The sequence below is a fragment of the Triticum aestivum genome, chromosome 6B (genome assembly GCF_018294505.1).
Source record: "Triticum aestivum cultivar Chinese Spring chromosome 6B, IWGSC CS RefSeq v2.1, whole genome shotgun sequence".
Classification (NCBI taxonomy): Eukaryota; Viridiplantae; Streptophyta; class Magnoliopsida; order Poales; family Poaceae; genus Triticum; species Triticum aestivum.
The window spans coordinates 730,214,823-730,237,012 of NC_057810.1; the positions used below are offsets into that span (position 1 = coordinate 730,214,823).

Below are 22,190 nucleotides of genomic sequence, written 5' to 3' on the forward strand. Positions count from 1 at the left end.
CAAAGAACCGGCATCCGACCTTGACGGAACCGGACAAGGTGACATGGAGTGGGTGGGTGGGTTCGCGATGAAGAACCGCCGAAACTACACTTTGAACCGAACCAAGAGTTGCAAAGAACCGGCATCCGACCTTCATGGAACCGGACGAGGTGTCATGGAGTGAGTAGGTGGGTTTGCGATGAAGAACCGTTGAAACTACACATCGAAGCGAAATACAAGTTGCAAAGAACCGGCATCTGACCTTCAAGGAACCGGAAGACATAACATGGACTGACTGGGTGGGTTCTCAGTCCTCGCATCATTTCCGTCGCTGCATGCAGACTCTCTCTCTCTCTCTTTCTCCATGTTGCATGCAAGCTTCTCACGCACAAAAAATTTCAGTTCCCTCCTGAACCGAACAGGCGCCATGGAATAGCTTCCAAATTAGCTGCGAAAAATAGAATACATCCATGATTTTGAACAGACCAACCTAAGCAGAGACATACTATAGAAGTATAAATCAAGTAGTACTACCATGAAGGCATGAACAGACCAACCTGCACATTTCTCCTCGGTCCCTCCACACTTCTCTAACTCGACGTGAGATCATGGTCCGACGGATCATGGTCCGACGCGAGATCACTGTCCTTCGTATGGAGGCCGACCAGTCGCAAGCACGCCGGCCACCACGAGGACACCACTAGCTGGAAGCAGACCCGTCGTTCCTGAGCATGACTCTGACCGCGTGCAGGCCGACCACAGCAAGGACTCCACTGGCTGTGCGCACGATCCCGGCCACGACCAGATCGACCGCCGCGAGGATGCTACTGGCCAGTTGCACGCCGACCGCCACCAGCCCCGGGCGCAAGACGAATACGAACAGGGAGGAGGCCAAGTGGTAAGATTACAGAGCATTGCGGTCCAAGTAGTGGAGGGGCACTGATGGTTGCTAGAAATAGTACATTAAAATCCAGGTTTTAATTCCATCTGATCTCCTTCTATTAAAACTTCATAATTATTTGTGTGTGAATTTGTCCAAGCAAGTTTACGGGCTAAGGCTCGGACGCTAGGTACATCCGGACATGCATAAGCTGGCTTGACCCACTAGCATCAATGAATCAATCAGGTAATATGATATGTGCGTGTACTGTGACCATGCGTTAGCACCAGATGTGCTTTAGGTCCATGCAATCTTGGACCTTGTGCGTGATAGGCAGATGCTAACTGACCATCTATGCTATGGTCAGAAGAAAGTGGCAGGATTCACATGCCAAAATTAGCATACTATTGCCGGAACCTTTAGTAAATGAGTATTTAATTAGGTTTGCCAAAATAGCACACTGACGATCCCTGCCACCTACAAAAGTTTGCCGCATACTTGCTCTCATTGAGTCTGAAAATGCAGAGACTAGGTTGCCGTTTCTGGACACTGCATCCATAAAGTTCTAGCTCACTTTTCCACTCTAGTCATGGCGATATTCAATAAATCATAAAATCAGAACCTTATCTATCCAAAGGTGCGAATCTTGATGCATATGAATGGTTCTGATAACCACCACCCTAACAAGTGTTGATAGCAAATCCATGTTCTATATGCTTGTTGTCCAAAACTCCACCGTGACCTATGTTGGCACTAGCTCCAACTCCGGGTACTATGTGCTTGTTGTCGAAAACTACTCGCGCACCAAGAAACTGACACCCACTGGTCAAGGCATCGCCTCTCGCCAATTTGAGGTAGGAGGCTATATTTGGCACATCAAGTACTACCCTAACAGCAAGAGCTCGGATTGCGCCGACTTTGTTTCCCTCTATGTTTTCCTTGATGAAGACGATGATGGCAAGAAGCCTGTGGAAGCCAAGTTTGGTTTCAGTGTCATTGACCATGTTGAGAAGCAAAACCCAGCCTACGACAGGTTTATGAAAAAGGACGTCCTTGAACGATCAACGGATCTGGAGGTCGATTCTTTCACCCTCAGGTGTGATATCATGGCCTACAACACAGAGGATGATGATGCCGGTGGCCGTGGCACCGCGGTGCACCTACCCGACATATTCCATCATTTTGACGATCTCCTTCAATCCAAGCTTGGCGCGGATGTGACATTCGAGGTTAGTGGCGAGATGTTCACCGCACACCGGTGTGTGCTTGCAACCATGTCTAAAGTCTTCATGGCTCAACTCTTGACCCCATGAAGGCGGGCACCGATATGTCCACCACCATACATATCAAAGACATGGAAGCAAAAGTATTCAGGGCTTTGCTTACCTTCATCTACACAGACTTGTTCCCTAAGATGAAGGAGGACGGAACAGAAGTTATGAAACATGGGCAAGTGATGAGACGAGGCTGCAATGGCTGAAAGATTTGTTGGTAGCAGCAGACAAATATGATATCCAACAACTCAAGTTCATATGTGAAAAGCAGTTGTCTCACAACATAAGCGTGAGCTCGGTGGCGTCCACCCTGGTTCTAGCCGAGCAGCACCATTGACGCGGACTAAAGGAGGCGTGCTTGAAGTTTATCCGAGTCCAACCCCCCTCGTGTTTGCAAACGTTAATGGGGACAAAGGGCTGGGAACATATAGTTACGACCTATCCCTTTGTTTTGAGCGACCTCATTGCCAAGCTTATTGCTTTGAATCAGAAGTAACACCTACTCTCTGTATACAATATGCATTTTCGTCGTTGGACGGTCTGTAAATTCCATTTCATTCCTGTATGGATATATATGTTCCACGCAATACAACAACATCCGTCGACAGACCTCACCAAGGGCAAGCAGGTGGTTGCTCTATCAGGAAGCATGCAAAAATACGCACATACAATAACAACCACGCCACGCTGGGAGACGCCTGATGCATATCATGCTAAACTGAATGTCGATGATGCTTTTGTGAAAGAAAATGGTACGGCTGGGGCTGGGATGATCTTGCGGGATCATGAAGGTGATGTTATCTTCGCCGTGACACTGACACTATTTAATTGTGGTGACCCCTTAGAAGCTGAGATGGCGGCTATGGAGGAAGGATTACGGCTTTCTCTACACTGGACGAACCTGCCGCTGATTGTGGAAACGGATTGTGCCGAGCTGCTGAAGTTGGTTCAATCCAAAGATGGCGATCGATTGAGGTATGCATATCAGGTTAATGAGATCAGACGAATTCTGGCTCAAGAAAGGAACATTAGTCTAGCTAAAATTAGTAGGCGCGCGAATGTGGCGAGTCACACCCTTGCTTGTATGGGTCGATCGCAACAGCGCACAGCATGTTGGCTCCGAAACTCCCCTATGGAGATAGCTAGCATTGTTGATTCTGAATGTAATCATCATGGTTGATTAATGAAAGTTCTTTTCCCGCAAAAAAAATATATGTTCCATGCAGGACTTTATTTTTTTGGTAAAAACAGAGGTGGAAATTTCTGTTTTAATAATCCGTGACAGAAGCGAAGGAAGGCATGAGTGTTTTTACTGGATGATCTTTCTGCCTCGTGCCAAATTCCCCAAACGGTGATCGATGGGCTTTTCAGCCCGTGGGCTGCGAGGCCTTAAAATAAAAGCCAATCATCATATATATAATAAACCCTAACTAAATCTAGGCCGCACACACCGACCAGCCGGCGGCGCTGCTTCTGTTTCCGGCGAGGAGCGACCCGGCGGAGACCCAGCAGGTTTGCCCCCCAGCCCCAGCTAATCGGTTCCAACTCTGAAGCCTATTGTTCATATGAGCTGTTTGTCTACTACTCCCTCCGTTCCAAATTACTCGTCGCTGAAATAGATGTATCTAGAATTAAAATACATCTAAATACATCCATACATGCGACAAGTAATTCGGAACGGAGGGAGTAATACCACTCATCTTGGGGGAGACACTCATCGATCTGTAGCCTAAGCAACATCCTGGAGCATGTTTGGATCGCCTCTGTAAATTTCATCTTTTTTGCCCAATCATAGATTTGAGCTCATGCAAATTCCAGACAATTGTTTCTTTTTTATGAAATCAATGTCTAGCGACTGAATTAGCAGCACAATTATTTTCTCATCTTGGGGCAAATTGTGCATGTTTGTTCTGCCTTGATCGTATCGTCTCTTGCATGAATTGTTAATTCAATCAATGGTGATTTCCGATGGGCTCGCAGGTCCGTCATGTCGTCGTTCGCCGGCATAACTCTCTTGGCCGAGGGCGACCTGAGCCCTTCCATCGCCTACGCCGTTGACACTAGCACGGACTACGGCTACCACCTGCTTGTGGTCCAAGACTACTTGCTTACCAAAGAACTGACACCCAGCGGAAGGGGCCTTTGCTCCCGTGCTTTCGTCGTAGGAGGCCATACATGGTACATCGAGTACTACCCTAACGGGGAGAGCTCAAAATGTGCCGACTACATTTCTCTGCATGTCTCAGTTCTTGATAATGATGAGGATTACCAGAACACTGTGAAAGCAAAGGTGTGTGTCAGTTTCATCGACCAGGTTGAAAAGCACAAGCCAGTGTACATCCGTGGAACTGGAACGCGCACCTTCGGCGGCTATGCTTTTATGCGGCTCGACAAGTTTATGAAAAAAGACGTCCTTGAAGAATCGGTGAATCTAAAGGGTAATTGTTTGACCATCCGGTGTGACATCATGGTCCTCAACACCAATGATGATGATGCCAACCGCGACAAGGTGCTCCCACCTGACGTACACCACCAATTCAACAATCTCCTTCAAAATAAGGTGGGTGCCGATGTGACATTTGAGGTCAGCGGTGAGATGTTCGTCGCACACAGGTGTGTGCTTGCAGCCCGATCCACGGTGTTCATGGCACAACTCTTTGGTCCCATGAAGGAGGGTACCACTAGGTCCGCCATCATACAGATCAAAGACATGGAAGCAAAAGTGTTCAAGGCTTTGCTTAGCTTCATCTACACAGACTCATTCCCTGAGATGGAGGAGGAGGACGAAGCACAAGTTGCGGAAAAAGGACAAGAAGAGGATGGAATGCGGCTGCAATGGCTTCAAGACTTGTTGGTAGCGGCAGACAGATATGATGTCCAAGGGCTCAAGTTCATCTGTGAAAAGCAGTTTTCTGAACACCTAGGTGTGAGCTCAGTCATGTCCACTCTTGCTCTAGCCGAGCAGCACCACTGCCGGTGGTTGAAGGGGGCGTGCTTCAAGTTTCTCCAAGTCCAGCCTCCCTCGCGTTTGCTAACAATAATGGAGTCTAGTGGCTGGGATAATGTCTTTACGACCTATCCCTCGGCTTTGAAGGATCTCATTGCCAAGCTTATTGCTTTGAACCAGCAGAAGTAACACTTTGGATATGGTACTCATGTTCCTTAGATATGAAGTGATGCTCTTATGCATATTTGGAATCCACTAGAGATGGTAGTCTGTGTGTATTGCTTTTGTCTCACATTTTAATTTACTTATATACTGGATCAGAAAATGCAACATATGGGCAAATTGTTTCTTCAGGGAATGGATGGTTTCATCAACATTGTTCAAGTTTCCTATCTAGTCGATTTATCCTCGTATATTTATCTGTGCATTTGTTGTCCAGTATATTAATGTTTTGTGCCTTCCCTGTCATGTATAACCATTTTCTAGTAGATATGCAATGTTGATGTTTTCAGAAAGACAAATTATGAACCTGCATTTAGGGGAAATGTTTTTTTTGCTGATCACAATGACAGCGTTAGTGTGAAATATTTATCCATTAAGTACCCAGCAACCTTCATGTGGGTGCTTGATGTTCTCCTCAGTTAGAGCTCCAAAGGTTTTGCAAAGTCCAATGTTTGAGTTGTGCTCTGTACCCAAAGAGATGACTTTCATTCTGGTGTAGTATTTTTTAGCACAGATGTTGTCAATTTAGTAAAGCCGGGGAAAAGCTTTGAGTGCACAATTGGGCCGCATGGGCTATAATTTTTTCCTTATATAATATATATGTTTGGATCACTAGTAGGTTTTTTTCCCGTTATTCTAAAAGAACAAAATATGTTTTGGTCGAATTACTTGGAGGTATGCTGGTGTTAAGTGATGGGTATGCAATTAATTGATCCTACCTAGCTTCTCCTTTCTGATATTCCAGGGTTATGCAATGGTATTTCCTTACTCTCCAGATTACGGCTTATGATGATCTTGCTGATGATCTCGGTTGATTCTTGTTCCCTTCTCCAAGTGTCTGAAATAAGTGTTTGTATGATCCAGCTTGTCGCGCTTATTCTTGCGCATATCTGGCACTCATATATTTCTTTCCAATATCAGTCTGTGTCTGCGCATATCAGTGATGTAAGTGAAGTTCCAATATTTCTTTCCCCTGTTACTACTATATATGTTGTACAGAGAGCAATGAGATTATATATATTGTAGTGCGCTGTTCATCTCTTGCTCATTGCCACTCATTACTAGAAATTCACAGATGATGACAAAAATAGAGTCGCTTCTTGTACAAAATAAACTGACAAAGGATGATCCGATGATTTATGTACTTGAGGCATGTCACTCCCTTTTGCAAGTGTTTGCTTGCTGTAAGACGACCAAGAGGCATAGCCACCACCGCCTCTATTGTGCCCGCTGGAGAGTCAACCATGTGGATCAACATCCGAGGCCGCCTCTCGACATCCATGTCCTGAGCCACCGTCAACCATCCACATCACAACACTCCAAGCATGATAGGAAGAGCAGAAGACCCAGCCTTCCACTCTTAGCTCGGCATCAGCACTGGGTGTCTAACTCGGACCGCCTCCATTATCGAGCAGCAGGAAAGGAGAGCATCAACGCGGACTATTTCGGCTGTGTGCGGCCGAACGTTGTCCACCACACCACCTTCATGTATCGCCACACCGCGAACACAGGGACGAGTGCTTGAAGCCTCCCCGACACCGCCGTCCCGGAGCGTGGACTACACGAAGAACAACGCCACCACCTCCTGCCCCCACCGTCCAGCCGGCGGCACCAACATCGAGCCGCCATCCCAGTCACACATGTGGCATATGCACGCCAAGAAGATTGGCGAAGGCCTGCCAGAGCCGCCACCCGCAGCACAGATTTGGACCAATGCCGCCGCCACGGGCACGCAGCCGCCATGTCGCGAGCCACTGCCGAAACTGCCGTCACGCCGCCGTCCTACAAGCACACCACCGCTGGGCCCGATGCCTCAGTCCAGACAGGTCGCCCCATGCCGACCGCTCCCGAGAGGATGAGAGAGGTGCCCTGCCGCCAGCCACCGCGAGGGGCTTTGCCCTGGCGGCTCCCATCGGCGGTGGGGAAGGTGGGAGGAGGAGGCGAGAGGACGGGGGGTGGTGTCGTCGCCCGTGGGGGGGCGACGCGCCGGCTCTCTCTCGGGAGGGGATAAGGTCCAAAAATGGAGCAGTGAAGACAGCTTCTTAGCTTAATGTTTGAATGGAAAGTTCAGGAGCAGCAACACAACATCGGGGCAAGAAGAATACAACATCCAAACTGACGAGTCCGATCATGACTTTCCTACTTTGTGTCCTCCTCCGTTGTGCCATACGAGTTGTACTACTACTGAAGATTTGGAGTGTCCGTCCGTGTATTCTGCATAGCCTGCAGATAGCCAGACGTACCATAGGCTTGGTGATAACGTGAGACACCCACCAGCCGTCGGGGCAAGCTAAGCGACGTCCACGCACGGCGAGTTGGCCATGTCGTCGTTCGCCGGCGTATCCGTCTTGGACGACGGCATGCTGTGCCCTTCCACCATGACCTTCGTCAGCACCAGCTCAGACTGCGGGTACCACCTGCTTGTGGTCAAGGGTTACGCTCGTACCAAGGAGACACCCAATGGTCAAAGCATCCTCTCTCATGATTTCGGGGTGGGAGGCTATCGTTGGTCCATCAAGTACTATCCTAACGGCATCATCTCGGATCGCGCCGACGTCGTCTCTCTCTATGTGCACCGTCTCGATGACGACGATGGCAAGCATGTGGAAGCCAAGTTTAGCTTTAGTTTCGTCGACGAGGTTGAGTGGCAGAATCCAGTGTACATCCGTGGAATGAAAACATGCAGCTTCTCCTCCGATGCCTCTTCTTGGGGCTTCTACAAGTTTATGAAAATAGATGCCCTTGAAAGATTAATGAATCTAGACAAGGATGACTGTTTCACCATCCGGTGTGACATCATGGTCTGCAACGCCGAGAATGATGCCGGTGGCACCCAAGTGCTCCTGCCTGATATACACCGTAACCTTAACAACCTCCTTCACAATAAGGTTGGTGCTGATGTGACGTTTGAAGTCGGCAGCGATATTTTCTCAGCGCACCGATGCGTGCTTGCAGCCCAATCTAAGGTCTTCATGGCACAACTATTTGGACCCATGAAGGAGGGATCTGCCTCGCTCGATGTCATACAGATCAAAGACATGGAAGCAACAACGTTCAAGGCTTTGCTTAGCTTCATCTACACTGACTCATTCCCCGACATGAAGGAGGATGAAATGTCACAAGCTACAGAAGAGGAGGCAGTAAAGTATGAAATGTGGCGGCAATGGCTTCAAAACTTATTGGTAGCAGCAGATAGATATGACGTCCAAAGGCTCAAGTACATATGTGAGAAAGAGTTGTGTAAGAACATGTGTGTAAGCTCGGTGGCGTCCATGCTTGTCCTAGCTGAGCAGCACCACTGCCACAGATTGAAGGAGGCGTGCTTGAAGTTTATCCAAGTCCAGTCTCCCTCGTGTTTGCAGACAATAATCGCGAGCAAAGGTTGGCAGCATATAATCGCGACTTATCCCTCTGTTCTGAACGAGCTCATTGCCAAGGTTATTGCTTCAAACCAGCAGTTAGTCCTGAAGTGACACTCTTGTGCACAATATGGGATCGTCTAGCTTTTGTCTCGTTATGTACATAATTTGTCTCTTCATCGAATGAATGGTCTGTAACTTCAGGTGTAGCCGTTTGCAAGTTTCCTAGTTAGTCATTTTATCCTTGTGTATTTTTATGGTAAAAATCGTTCCTTTGTGCCTTCCGTGTTATGAAAGCTTTTTTTCTAGCCATTGTAAAAAAAATGGTCTGGTTGCTTTGCGGTGAGCCTGAAAGTTTAAACACTTACCATTAAGAGAAAGGGTTTCCCCCCGCTTTAAGCACTTACCATTTGAATTTGTGATTTCTAAACATCCCGGGCCTGAGTAATCCATGAATCTGAATTATGATCTTACCAAGAGGTTCATGAATGTATGTATCTCCGTAGCTTTTGCCATTGCATGGATGTATCGTGGGGGCATGCATGCATCCCCGCAAGGATCGTGTGTGATGCACAAATCCTCACAAGGATGGTCAATGAGCCACGTGGGTGAAGTGCAACGCTGAAAAGGCTCATGGTCAATTTTATGTTGGAGCACACATTGCAGAAGTTACTTCCTCACACATGTGCCTAGGCATTATATAAGCCAATATCTTTAGTAACCCTAACTCTATCTCTCGATTTTCCTTCTTTCTTATCTCTCCTGCAGCCTCAAAATAACCTCTTAGTTCAGTTCTTGTTGGATCCATTCCCCTTTCTTCTGATCTGGGAACCATGCCAACAGATTGTGGTCCCATCAACAGGAAAAGAAGTGTTAATCAAATCTGTTGCACAAGTTGTTCCCATATAATCCATGCCTTGTTTCAAGCTACCCAGGGGACTGCAGCGTCTTAACAAGATTATTCAACAGTTTTGGTGGAGAGCAGTAAAGATGGCAAGCAGCGTTAGCTGAGCTGGGTCTCATGGAAGGTAATCAGACAACCAAAGTTTATGGGGGGCCCTTGGTTTTCGAGACTTTGAGGTTTTTAACCATGCTTTACTAGCTAGGCAATCATGGCACATTCTGCGGACACCTGAATCCCTCTGTGCAAGATTGCTAAAAGCGATTTATACTTCCCTAATTCATTGATCCTAACTGCTGAGATGGGTACCCACCCTCGGAGGAGTGGCGCTCGAACATTGAAGGAAGGGATGTTCTCTGTCAGGGATTTATTATTAGAAGGATTGGAAATGGACCATCTACCCGTGTATGGACCGGCCAATTGATTCCAAGAGATGAATTTTTGGGACCATATGCATGTCTATCCAACGACCCACCCATGCTGGTCGGTGATTTGATTGACAATACGACTGCCACTTGGTGACGGAAGATAATTGGCCAAGTGTTTTTAGCAGCCTACCATGATGCAATAATGGGTAACCCCGTGTGCATTAAGAACATAGAGGATTTTTGTGCCCGGAATTTTGAGAAGAATGGTATATTTCCATTAGGTTCGCATACAGTATGTTGGTGGCGACTAAGATTCGCAGAGAAGTGGTTGGAAGGAACCGCGGGATCATCTGATCATGTTGCGGAAGGACTTCTATATGTCGAGTTGACATGCCTACTACTTCTTATTGTTCTGTAATAGGATGGATCCATAGATAGATCCAGTCCTATTAACTTGTGTTCTAAAAATAGTGAATAAGAGCAGATATCTCTGTATTAAGAATGCCCCTCGATGTGTGTGGCTAAGAATGGATCATTGTAAAGTTTAAGCTGAACAATTCAATACATGTATGCGATTATATCATCGTCGCGATGTTGCAAGTGATTAGTCAGTTGAACAAATTAAGGTATCTCGTAAGCTCTCACTCTCAAATTGTGGTAGCTGCAGACTTGTTGGTTCTATTGCATCTAACATGTGGAAAACACTCAATGGTGGTGACCAAAGACTTTGCTATAGCTAGCCTAGGCCCGTCCCCAACAATCGTAGCTAAGCTGGTTTTGGTTGAGGAATTGGTTCATGCAATCAGATAACCACGAACTGGCTCTGATAAATTCAGACCAAGAAACCTTGCTAAAGAAAATCAAAATGGCTTCGAGAAGTAGACCCTTCATTTCCCTATGATTCTCATCTCTATACTGAAATGTGACTCCCCTCCTGTATAGAGAAGAGGTCATTCGAAATGTCATCGGTTCCCTAATTCAAACTCTTATGAAGGTCAGGGGGGTGATTAGTGGTAAAGGAGCAAAGTTATAACGCAACTGGGTGATCAGTTGGAGCCATGTGCATGTTTCGCTTCACCTTGAACTAGCTTGTATATAATGGAAAGAGAACAAATGAAAAATGGATGTACATCTAGAATGCAGAGGTTAGGAAGGCATGAGGGAAATCTATTAGACAGTAGGACGAGATCACGAGAAGATGGACTCATGTATATACACACAGCCAGGTATGCATTTATGCTCAGTTCTCAAACATGCAGGAGTACAACTCCATTTAGTTTTCGCCATCCTCAATTGATATCAATCAAACCTGGTGCATGCAACTGCCTCTTGTGTGTTTCCTTTATTGTGTTGCACGATGTCATTGATTGTCCAAGAAATATATACCTCAACCGCGTCAACCAATATTTGCACAAACTTCTTCTGTTTCCATTCCATTTTAGGATTTTATTATATAACTACTAGTATTACACATGCAGATCCACTTTTCCTTCAAATATTTCAGCTCCATGTTCGCAGTTAGTTGTGAATATTTGCTTTGTATAAATCAGACATATCAGTTCTAAATATTTCATCACCTTCCTAATTATACTAAATTTTTATACTTCTTTAAATTTATGGTTATCATATTGTAATCTTAACAACTATAAGTATTTATTATTTAGCTAGCATAGTTAACCACATATTTTAGCTAGCATAGTTTTCATTTGTATACACATTTGTAATGTATATAATCACAACAATTGTTTCTGCTAAATTTAAAGTATTTTTGGATAAACTTATCTTTGAGTTATTTTTGAGAATTGAATAAATTATATATTGTATAACATCGTTGGGGCGTAACCCTCTTATAAAAAAGTCTTAGTTGTTGTAGTTTCTGCATAAATTATATATTGTAGACGTATATACTTGTGAGTGTGTGCGAGTGTTCACTTATATAATTAAATACTACATAGAGATCTCTACATTCTAACTAATATCTTAATAGTGGTTTCGAGTGCATTGGTTGTTAGTCAAGTGTAATGAGAAGACCTTCTAGACTATAAATTAAATTGTTTGCATGTGTATCTTCATTAATAACTTCACCACATGTGCATGGCCTATACTTGGTATTGAAATACAAATACTTATAGAAGCCACCACCAAATTAAAAAATGATAGGAGTGTTTAAGATGGTTGTGGCCACATGTGGAGTAAAAAGAGAGTTAATTAGATCATGGTTCCAGGCTGTAAGTGCATCTAGTGCCCCTTAGTGATTTTGGTGTATTGAAGACTTATAGATTAAGGGACTGATGCATTTGTGAGTGTACACAGGTCTATAAGTCTATGAGGAGTTTGATATTTACAGAGAAAGTCGACCCCTAAAAATGAAGTTCTTCAACTGAAGACTTTGGATTTCTGAAGACTTTCTGAAGACTTTGAAAGTGAAGAAATTGGTGTGACCTTGAAGACTTGGCAATCATTCGAAGAACATGAAGCGTGAAGACTTTTGTTTTTAAAATTTCATTTTTCTCTTTCTTGAGTCATAGAAAACACCGTACTGTTAAAGGGGGTCGAGGAAATACTAAGGAAAAATTTCCATGTGATGCTCAACTAAAAAATCCTACACCTACCAATCCCTTCGAGTGAAGCCATTGGAAATCTCATACAGTTCAGTCATATTCTTCAGTGACAGAGACGAAGCTCTTCTGGTCTCTGAGGAATTTGTCCTGACTAAGGAGTTAGGAATTCACCAGTGTGAATTGCTTACACAGTGAGGAACATGATAGCCCTGAGGATTTTGATAGTCAAAATTCCGACCGTTGTTGTGCTATGCGCCAGCGGTTCCAAAATATCTACCCACCTAACGGTCATATCAGACAAGGGCATTTAGGTCTTATCATGTTTGGCTGCTCCCTAGGCTATAAATAGCCGCCCCCACAACCACTAGCTGGTTGGCTGCTCCGAGAGAAACTGACACTTGTCAATTGAAGACTGTGCTTCTTCCAGACGGTTAGGCGTCAAGGTCTAGAGCATCCAAGAGGAATTGTGGATCGCCGAGTGACCGAGTTTGTGAAGGTTCGGAAGTCACCTGAAGACTTACCACGAGTGATTGGGCGAGGTCTGTGTGACCTTAGCTCAAGGAGAATACAGTGAGAACTGTGTGTCCGGGACTGGGTGTCCTTGAGTTTAAATACTCAACCGCTCGAACCAGATGTACAACCGAGACAGTAGTTGGAACTGGTATACCAAATCATTGTCTTCACCGAGCTAACTGGTTCTATTTTCTCAACTCTTTCATTTCCTCATGTCTGTTGTTGTGTGCATGTTCATATCTGTTTGAAGACTTTGACTGAAGACTTTCTCAATTTCCTCAGTTCAATTTTTCAGTCTGTCCGTCTTCTTTCTTGTGCTATCCTGTGTTTACGCTTTCTGTACTCTATGCTTGTCTTCATTTCATCATGATGACTATGCTTGTGTTCTGTTATGTTTACTTCTGAGTACTTATTCCGCTGCAAGTAATCTTCATTTAGGAATTTCCTCACCAGCAAATTCCCTAGTGAAGAGTTCATAAAAATTGCCTATTCACCCCCCTCTAGTAGATATAACGCACTTTCAATTGGTATCAGAGCAAGGTACTCCCTTGTTCTGTGATATTTTGGTTTAACCGTCTGGAGTTTTAGTTATGTCGACCACAGGTATGATCAAGGTCTCTGCTGGGTGTCCTACCTTCGATGGAACGGACTACCCCTACTGGAAGAACAAGATGCGAATGCATCTTGAGGCAATTGACAACGATCTCTGGTATGTGGTGGAAAATGTTGTTCCCTCAGTCACACCTTCTCTGAACGCTACTGACGTGAAGAGATTCAAGCAACTCGATTCTCAAGCGAAGAATATCATATGTGGCCATCTGAGCAAATGACAGTATGGAAGAGTGAGTGCTTTAGAAACTGCAAAGCTTATCTGGGATAGGCTGTCCAAAGTGAATGAAGGAGTCTCAACTCAACGTGACTCTCGTGTTGACGTTCTTCGCAATCTCTTCAACCACTTCAAAAGACTCGACAATGAAAATGTTCAGCAAACCTTCGATCGCCTCACTGACATCTCAAATGAGCTTCAAGCGCTTGGCGCCACTGACATCACTGATCATGAGGTGGTGAAGAAATTGTTGAGATCGCTAGATTCTTCATTTGATACTCTGGCACTGATGATTCAAGAGCGTGCTGACTACAAGTCACTTGATCCCGGTGATATCCTCAAGAGGCTAAATACTCATGAGTTCCAGCTTGCTGAGAAGAGAGATCTCTACGGTTCGAGCTATGGCAGATCACGTGCTTTGAAGGCCAAGGCAGTCTCTGAGTCTGAAGATGAAGACTCTGCTAGCAGCCTTGGTGACCCTGAAGAACTGAGCCAGGAACTTGCACTGCTCGTCAAGAAATTTCAGAAGTTCTCTAGACATGGTCGCTTTGGAAAACCCTCAAGGAGCAATCATTCCTCATCCAGTGACTACAAGAAGAGACTATGCCACAAATGCAAGAAACCCGGTCACTACATCCAAGACCGTCCTCAGTGGGATAAGGAATCAAAGAAGAAGAAATACAAGGATTACAGTTCTGATGACGCAAAGAAGAAGAAGAAATCTTCAAAGTCTTCATCACCAAAATCCTCGAGGTCTTCGTCTCACAAGAAGAGCAGCTCCAAGAAGGCTCGGGCATTCATTGGCAAGGAAATGGACTCTGTGTTGGAAATATGCCCTAGAGGCAATAATAAAATGATTATTATTATATTTCCTTGTTCATGATAATTGTCTTTTATTCATGCTATAATTGTGTTATCCGGAAATCGTAATACATGTGTGAATACATAGACCACAACATGTCCCTAGTAAGCCTCTAGTTGACTAGTTCGTTGATCAACTGATAGTCATGGTTTCCTGACTATGGACATTGGATGTCATTGATAACGGGATCACATTATTAGGAGAATGATGTGATGGACAAGACCCAATCCTAAGCATAGCACAAAGATCGTGTAGTTCATTTGCTAGAGCTTTCCAATGTCAAGTATCTTTCCTTAGACCATGAGATCGTGTAACTCCCGGATACCGTGGGAGTGCTTTGGGTGTACCAAACGTCACAACGTAACTGGGTCACTATAAAGGTGCACTACAGGTATCTCCGATAGTGTCTGTTGGGTTGACACGGATCGAGACTGGGATTTGTCACTCTGTATGACGGAGAGGTATCACTGGGCCCACTCGGTAGTGCATCATCATAATGAGCTCAAAGTGACCAAGTGTCTAGTCATGGGATCATGCATTATGGTACGAGTAAAGTGACTTGCCGGTAACGAGATTGAACGAGGTATTGGGATACCGACGATCGAATCTCGGGCAAGTAACATACCGATTGACAAAGGGAATTGTATACGGGGTTGCTTAAATCCTCGACATCGTGGTTCATCCGATGATATCATCGAGGAGCATGTGGGAGCCAACATGGGTATCCAGATCTCGTTGTTGGTTATTGACCGGAGAGCTGTCTCGGTCATGTCTGCATGTCTCCCGAACCCGTAGGGTCTACACACTTAAGGTTCGGTGACGCTAGGGTTGTATGAATATGAGTATGCAGCAAACCGAAAGTTGTTTGGAGTCCCGGATGAGATCCCGGCCATCATGAGGAGTTCCGGAATGGTCCAGAGGTAAAGAATTATATATAGGAAGTGTTGTTTCGGCCATCGGGAGTGTTTCGGGGGTCACCGGTATTGTACCGGGACCACCGGATGGGGCCACCTGTCCCGGAGGGCCCAGTGGGCTGAAGTGGGGAGGGAACCAGCCCCTGGTGGGCTGGTGCGCCTCCCCCTTGGGCCCCCCTGCGCCTAGGGTTGGAAACCCTAGGGTAGGGGGACGCACCACTTGCCTTGGGGGGCACTCCACCCCCCTGGCCGCCCCCCCTTGGGAGATTGAATCTCCAGGGCCGGCGCCCCCCCTGGGGGGTATATAAAGGAAGGGGAGGGAGGGCAGCCGCACCCTGAAGCTTTGGCGCCTCCCTCTCCCCTGCTACACCTCCTCCTCCTCCCGTACTTGCTTGGTGAAGCCTTGCCGGAGCCTTGCTACATCCACCACCACGCCGTCATGCTGCTGGATCTTCATCAACCTCTCCTTCCCCCTTGCTGGATCAAGAAGGAGGAGACGTCATCTGCTCCATACGTGTGTTGAACGCGGAGGTGTTGTCCGTTCGGCACTTGGTCATCGGTGATTTGGATCACGACGAGTACGACTACCTCAACCCCGTTCTCTTAAATGCTTCCGCACGCGATCTACAAGTGGTATGTAGATGCATCTATTATCACTCGTTGCTAGATGAACTCATAGATGGATCTTGGTGAAACCGTAGGAAATTTTTTATTTTCTGCAACGTTCCCCAACAGTGGCATCATGAGCTACGTCTATGCGTAGTTCTCTATTGCACGAGTAGAACATAAATCTGTTGTGGGCGTAGATCTTGTCAACTTGCTTGCCACTACTAGTCTTTTCTTGCTTCAGCGGTATTGTGGGATGAAGCGGCCCGGACCGACCTTACACGTACGCTTACGTGAGACAGGTTCCACCGACTGACATGCACTAGTTGCATAAGGTGGCTAGCGGGTGTCTGTCTCTCCTACTTTAGTTGGAGCAGATTTGATGAAAAGGGTCCTTATGAAGGGTAAATAGAAGTTGACAAAATCACGTTGTGGTTATTCGTAGGTAAGAAAACGTTCTTGCTAGAACCCAATTGCATCCACGTAAAAGATGCAACAATAATTAGAGGGCGTCTAACTTGTTTTTGCAGCAATTGTCATGTGATGTGATATGGCCAGAAGTTGTGATGAATGATGAATGATATATTGTGATGTATGAGATCATGTTCTTGTAATAGGAATCACGACTTGCATGTTGATGAATATGACAACCGGCAGAAGCCATAGGAGTTGTCTTAATTATTGTGTGACATGCGTGTCAATGATTTAACACCATGTAATTACTTTACTTTATTGCTAAGCCGTTAGCTATAGTAGTAGAAGTAATAGTTGGTGAGCAACTTCATGGAGGCACGATGATGGAGATCATGATGATGGAGATCATGGTGTCATGCCGGTGACGAAGATGATCATGGAGCCCCGAAGATGGAGATCGAAGGAGCTATATGATATTGTCCATATCATGTCACTACTTTATATAATTGCATGTGATGTTTATTATGTTTTATGCATCTTGTTTACTTAGAACGGCGGTAGTAAATAAGATGATCCCTTATAATAATTTCAAGAAAGTGTTCCTCCTAACTGTGCACCGTTGCTAAAGTTTGTCGTTTCGAAGCACCACGTGATGATCGGGTGTGATAGATCCTTACGTTCACATACAACGGGTGTAAGACAGTTTTACACATGCAAAACACTTAGGGTTAACTTGACGAGCCTAGCATGTACAGACATGGCCTCGGAACACAAGAGACCGAAAGGTCGAACATGAGTCGTATGGAAGATACGATCAACATGGAGATGTTCACCGATGATGACTAGTCCGTCTCACGTGATGATCGGACACGGCCTAGTCGACTCGGATCGTGTAACACTTAGATGACTAGAGGGATGTCAATCTGAGTGGGAGTTCATTAAATAATTTGATTAGATGAACTTAATTATCACAAACTTAGTCTAAAATTTTTGCAAAATATGTCTTGTAGATCAAATGGCCAACGCTCATGTCAACATGAACTTCAACGCGTTCCTAGAGAAAACCAAGCTGAGTGGCAGCAACTATTTGGACTGGGTCCGGAACCTGAGGATCATCCTCATAGCAGCCAAGAAAGCATATGTCCTAGAAGGACCGCTAGGTGAAGCACCCATCCCAGAGAACCAAGACGTTATGAACGCTTGGCAGTCACGTGTTGATGATTACTCCCTCGTTCAGTGCGGCATGCTTTACAGCTTAGAACCGGGGCTCCAAAAGCGTTTTGAGCAACACAGAGCATATGAGATGTTCGAGGAGCTGAAAATGGTTTTTCAAGCTCATGCCCGGGTCGAGAGATATGAAGTCTCCGACAAGTTCTATAGTTGTAAGATGGAGGAAAACAGTTCTGTCAGTGAGCACATACTCAAAATGTCTGGGTTGCACAACCGCCTATCCCAGCTGGAGATCAACCTCCCGGACGAGGCAGTCATTGACAGAATCCTTCAGTCACTCCCACCGAGCTACAAGAGCTTTGTGATGAACTACAATATGCAGGGGATGATGAAGACCATTCCTGAAGTATTTTCAATGCTGAAGTCAGCAGAGGTTGAAATCAAGAAAGAACATCAAGTGTTGATGGTCAATAAGACCACTAAGTTCAAGAAGGGCAAGGGTAAGAAGAACTTCAAGAAGGACGGCAAAGATGTTGCCGCGCCCGGTAAGCCAGTTTCCGGGAAGAAGTCAAAGAATGGACCCAAGCCTGAGACTGAGTGCTTTTATTGCAAAGGGAAGGGTCACTAGAAGCACAACTGCCCCATCTATTATCACTTGTTGCTAGATGAACTCATAGATGGATCTTGGTGAAACCGTAGGAAAATTTTTATTTTCTGCAATGTTCCCCAACACTCTGAGGCTGAATCTGAGGAACATGAGGATGAGGAGGCATCTTAGGAGTCCGAGTCTGGTGTGGCGAGCCTAGCTCTCGCTGCTGCATTCGTCAGCAAGTCTATCTTCAACTCTGAAGAAAACGACTTCATCAACAAGGCTGATGAAGACAATGATGACTACGCTCCCACCTATTGCTTCATGGCAAAGGGTGCCAAGGTAACTAAATACGCCTCCTCTGACTCTAGTGAGGATGAATCTGATGAAAATCTCAAGCCCATCTACTGTACACTTGCTAAAATTGCTGTGAAACAACAAAAGGCTTTTGAAAAGATTCAAAACATGCTAGACAAAAGTGATGATATGTTGGGTGAAGAAATGGATCGCACTAAAACCTTGACTGAAAATCTTCAGAGACTTCAGTCCAGGTTTGACAATCTTCAAGGTCGTCATAACACTCTCTTATCTGATCACGAGAAGCTTTCTTATGAATTTCTTCAAAGAAAGCAAGATCTTGAAAAGCTAAGAGTGGATTATGAAAATCTTCAGAAGGAGCGCGATTCATTACTTGCTCAACAAATCAGCACTATCCAGGAAGAATTTGTTCCTCCATGTCTGAAGTGCATTGAACGTGAAACTGCTAATTCTTCACGTGAATGTTCAAATGCTTCTAATGCTACAAATTCTTCACATGTCTCTGCTATCACTAGTTCCTCATCTGAGGACAATGCAAGTATCACTGACGATGCAGGGCTGAAGGAATTGTACATGACAGGCATGTACAAAAGCCTCAAAGGGCATTAGACTCTTTGTGATATGCTTAAAAAGCAGATCCTCAACAGAAACCCTAGGAAAAAGGGTATTGCCTTTGAGAGGAAACTCAATGCTGATGGAACATATTGAAAGCCCGAGCATTACCCCAAAACCTCATAGGTTGCTGCAAAGGGATCTCTAGTTGATCCATCCAACTTATATGGCTTTACATGTGAATCTCCTCACTCTTCTGATGAGTCATTTGACTCCAACTATAGACTGTTCAAAAATCATAATGGTGAAGTATTTGCTAGATATCTTGGGACTAACTGCAGGAACGGTTCCCCTATGAAGAAAATCCGGGTTCCCAAAAGTTGCCTTGAAAGTCTTCAGGTGAATGTCCTCATGACACCACCTAAGAAGAATAGGAACTCCATATCAACTTCTTCATATGAACCAAATTTTTCATATGGATCCAAGTCCTCAAGTGGACCAAATTCCTCACGTGGATCAAATTCCTCAAAAGGATCAAAGACCTCATGTGACCATCATCGTGCTAACCCTTCTGTTTCGCAGGGTAGAGCTAAGGGCTATGAATATGTGCATTATTCTTCAAACCATTATGTTCATAAGTCCTTGAAGAATTTCTCTGCTTATTCATATGCTTACCCTAACCCCTCTTATGTGAAACAAAGTGGACTGGCGTCTATGCCACCTTTCTCATATGGTGCTCGTAGAGTGATGAATTCTTTGCCACCCCTTCAGATGTGGGTGGTGAAGAAAAAGAACTAATCTTGTATGCAGGGTCAGGTCTCCAGACGTGCTCGAAATGTCTGAAGAATTTGCTGGACACCTGAACAGTGCCTGATTGGACGCAGGCTAATCATGATGAAATGAACTTTCATTTCACACGTCCTCATACTGTTTATCTGTTCAAATTACTCCAAGAAATTGATCTGATGATATTGATGTCATATTCTTCACTGGTGAATTATATGAGTTCGTAAGCTGCACTAATTCATCTGCAGGATGATCAACCCAAAGCAAATGAGTGGGTCCTCGACAGTGGATGTACAAATCACATGACTGGTGACAAGAATCTATTGATGGATGCTCCTTTATCACCGTCACATCTGAAGCATATCATCTTTGCTGACAAAGGCAAAAGTCAGGTATTGACTCTAGGTAAGGTTGCAATCTGTAAGGACATACACATGGACAAAGTCATGCTTGTCGAGTCCTTAGGTTACAACCTCATGTCCGTCTCAATGCTTTGTGATCTTGATATGGTTGTTGTATTTGGCAAGTATCGTTGTGTTGTGATCATGGAAGTTGACAATTCCAAAGTCTTCGAAGGCTTTAGGAGAGGAGACTTGTACATTGTTGATTTCTCCACAGGACCACAACTGGCCGTATGCTTACTTGCAAAAGCTTCAGAAGGCTGGCTATGGAATCGACAACTTGGTCATGCTGGCATGAGGAATCTGCACACGCTCACGAAGAAGAAGCATGTCATTGGCATTGAGAATGTCAAATTCCTCAAGGATCACTTATGCGGAGCCTGTGAAGCTGGGAAGATGACAAAGGCCAAGCATCCAGCGAAGACTATCATGACTACCACTCGACCATTTGAATTGCTTCACATGGATCTCTTCGGTCCTAATCATTATTCTGCTGTTACAAATGATGCATCTCTATATGGCTTTGTTATTGTTGATGATTATTCTCGTTATACATGGGTACACATTGTCACTTACAAACATGATGTGCAGGAAGTCTTCAAATGATTTTCCTCAAGGGCTTCAACCAACTTTGGTGTGAAGATCAAGCACACCAGCAGTGACAATGGAACTGAGTTCAAGAATTCCGGTCTTGATGACTATCTTGATGAACTTGGTATTACTCATGAGTTATCTGCTCCTTACACTCCTCAACAGAATGGCGTCGTGGAGCGCAAGAACAGAACTCTTGTTGAGATGGCTCGCACTATGTTTGATGAATACAAGACGCCTCGTCGTTTCTGGAGTGAGGCAATTGATACTGCGTGCCACATCAGCAACAGAGTATATCTTCACAAATTCTTCAAGAAGACTGCCTATGAACTCCTCACTGACAAGAAACCCAATGTAAGTTACTTCAAAGTCTTCGGTGCTAAATGTTGGATTAGAGATCCTCATCACAATTCTAAATTTGCACCGAAAGCACATGAGGGTTTCATCCTTGGTTACGGAAAGGACTCGCACACCTACAAAGTCTTCAACAACGTTCTTCACAAGGTTGTTGAAACTGTGGATGTGCGGTTCGATGAAACTAATGGCTCACAAAGAGAGCACCTACCTTCTGTGATAGATGAACCATCACCTGAGGAATCCATTAAGTTCAAAGCCACTGAGGATGTCATTCCAACTGAAGAATCTGCTGAAGAACTCATTCCAGAACGTGATGAACGTCGAGCTGGCGCACCTGAAGAAAATGGTGCTGAAGAAAATGCTCCTGAATAAAATGCAGATCAAATTCCTCGAACACAACCCGCTCATCCTCGTATTGCAAACGAAGTGCAAATCGAGAAGATCATCGATGACATTGAAGCACCAGGTCCTCTCACATGCTCAAAAGCTTCACATTTATCTAACTTTTGTGGGCACTTTGCGTTTGTCGCTATCACAGAGCCCACTAAGGTAGATGACGCATTTTTGGAGCCTGAGTGGATTCAAGCTATGCAAGAAGAATTACATCGGTTCGATCTCAACAACGTTTGGGAACTGGTCAAACATCCACATCCTCGCAAGCATAACATTATTGGCACAAAGTGGATCTACCAAAACAAGCAAGATGAAAATGGCCTTGTGGTGAGGAATAAGGCACGGCTTGTAGCTCAAGGCTACACACAGGTTGAAGGAATTGATTTCGATGAAACTTTTGCACCTGT

At 44.9% G+C, this 22,190-nt stretch overlaps 2 protein-coding genes and 1 pseudogene across 2 annotated transcripts; all 3 read left to right on the forward strand.

The window, feature by feature from the left end:
• Positions 1-1,518: 1,518 nt before the first annotated feature.
• LOC123139833 (BTB/POZ and MATH domain-containing protein 1-like) lies at positions 1,519-2,629 on the forward strand (annotated as a pseudogene).
• Positions 2,630-3,569: 940 nt separating this feature from the next.
• Positions 3,570-5,433, forward strand: LOC123135281 (BTB/POZ and MATH domain-containing protein 2-like). The gene is made up of 2 exons (XM_044554334.1): positions 3,570-3,645; positions 4,114-5,433. Exon 2 carries the CDS (start codon positions 4,121-4,123, stop codon positions 5,267-5,269), a length of 1,149 nt encoding a protein of 382 aa, XP_044410269.1. The 5' UTR covers positions 3,570-3,645; positions 4,114-4,120; the 3' UTR covers positions 5,270-5,433.
• Positions 5,434-7,623: 2,190 nt separating this feature from the next.
• LOC123139834 (BTB/POZ and MATH domain-containing protein 3-like) lies at positions 7,624-8,775 on the forward strand. The gene has a single exon (XM_044559533.1). It carries the CDS (start codon positions 7,624-7,626, stop codon positions 8,773-8,775), a length of 1,152 nt encoding a protein of 383 aa, XP_044415468.1.
• Positions 8,776-22,190: the final 13,415 nt, after the last annotated feature.

Bases quoted from the DNA above. Each gene is read 5' to 3' on its own strand.
- LOC123135281 (XM_044554334.1), top strand. From the start codon at position 4,121: ATGTCGTCGTTCGCCGGCATAACTCTCTTGGCCGAGGGCGACCTGAGC.
- LOC123139834 (XM_044559533.1), top strand. From the start codon at position 7,624: ATGTCGTCGTTCGCCGGCGTATCCGTCTTGGACGACGGCATGCTGTGC.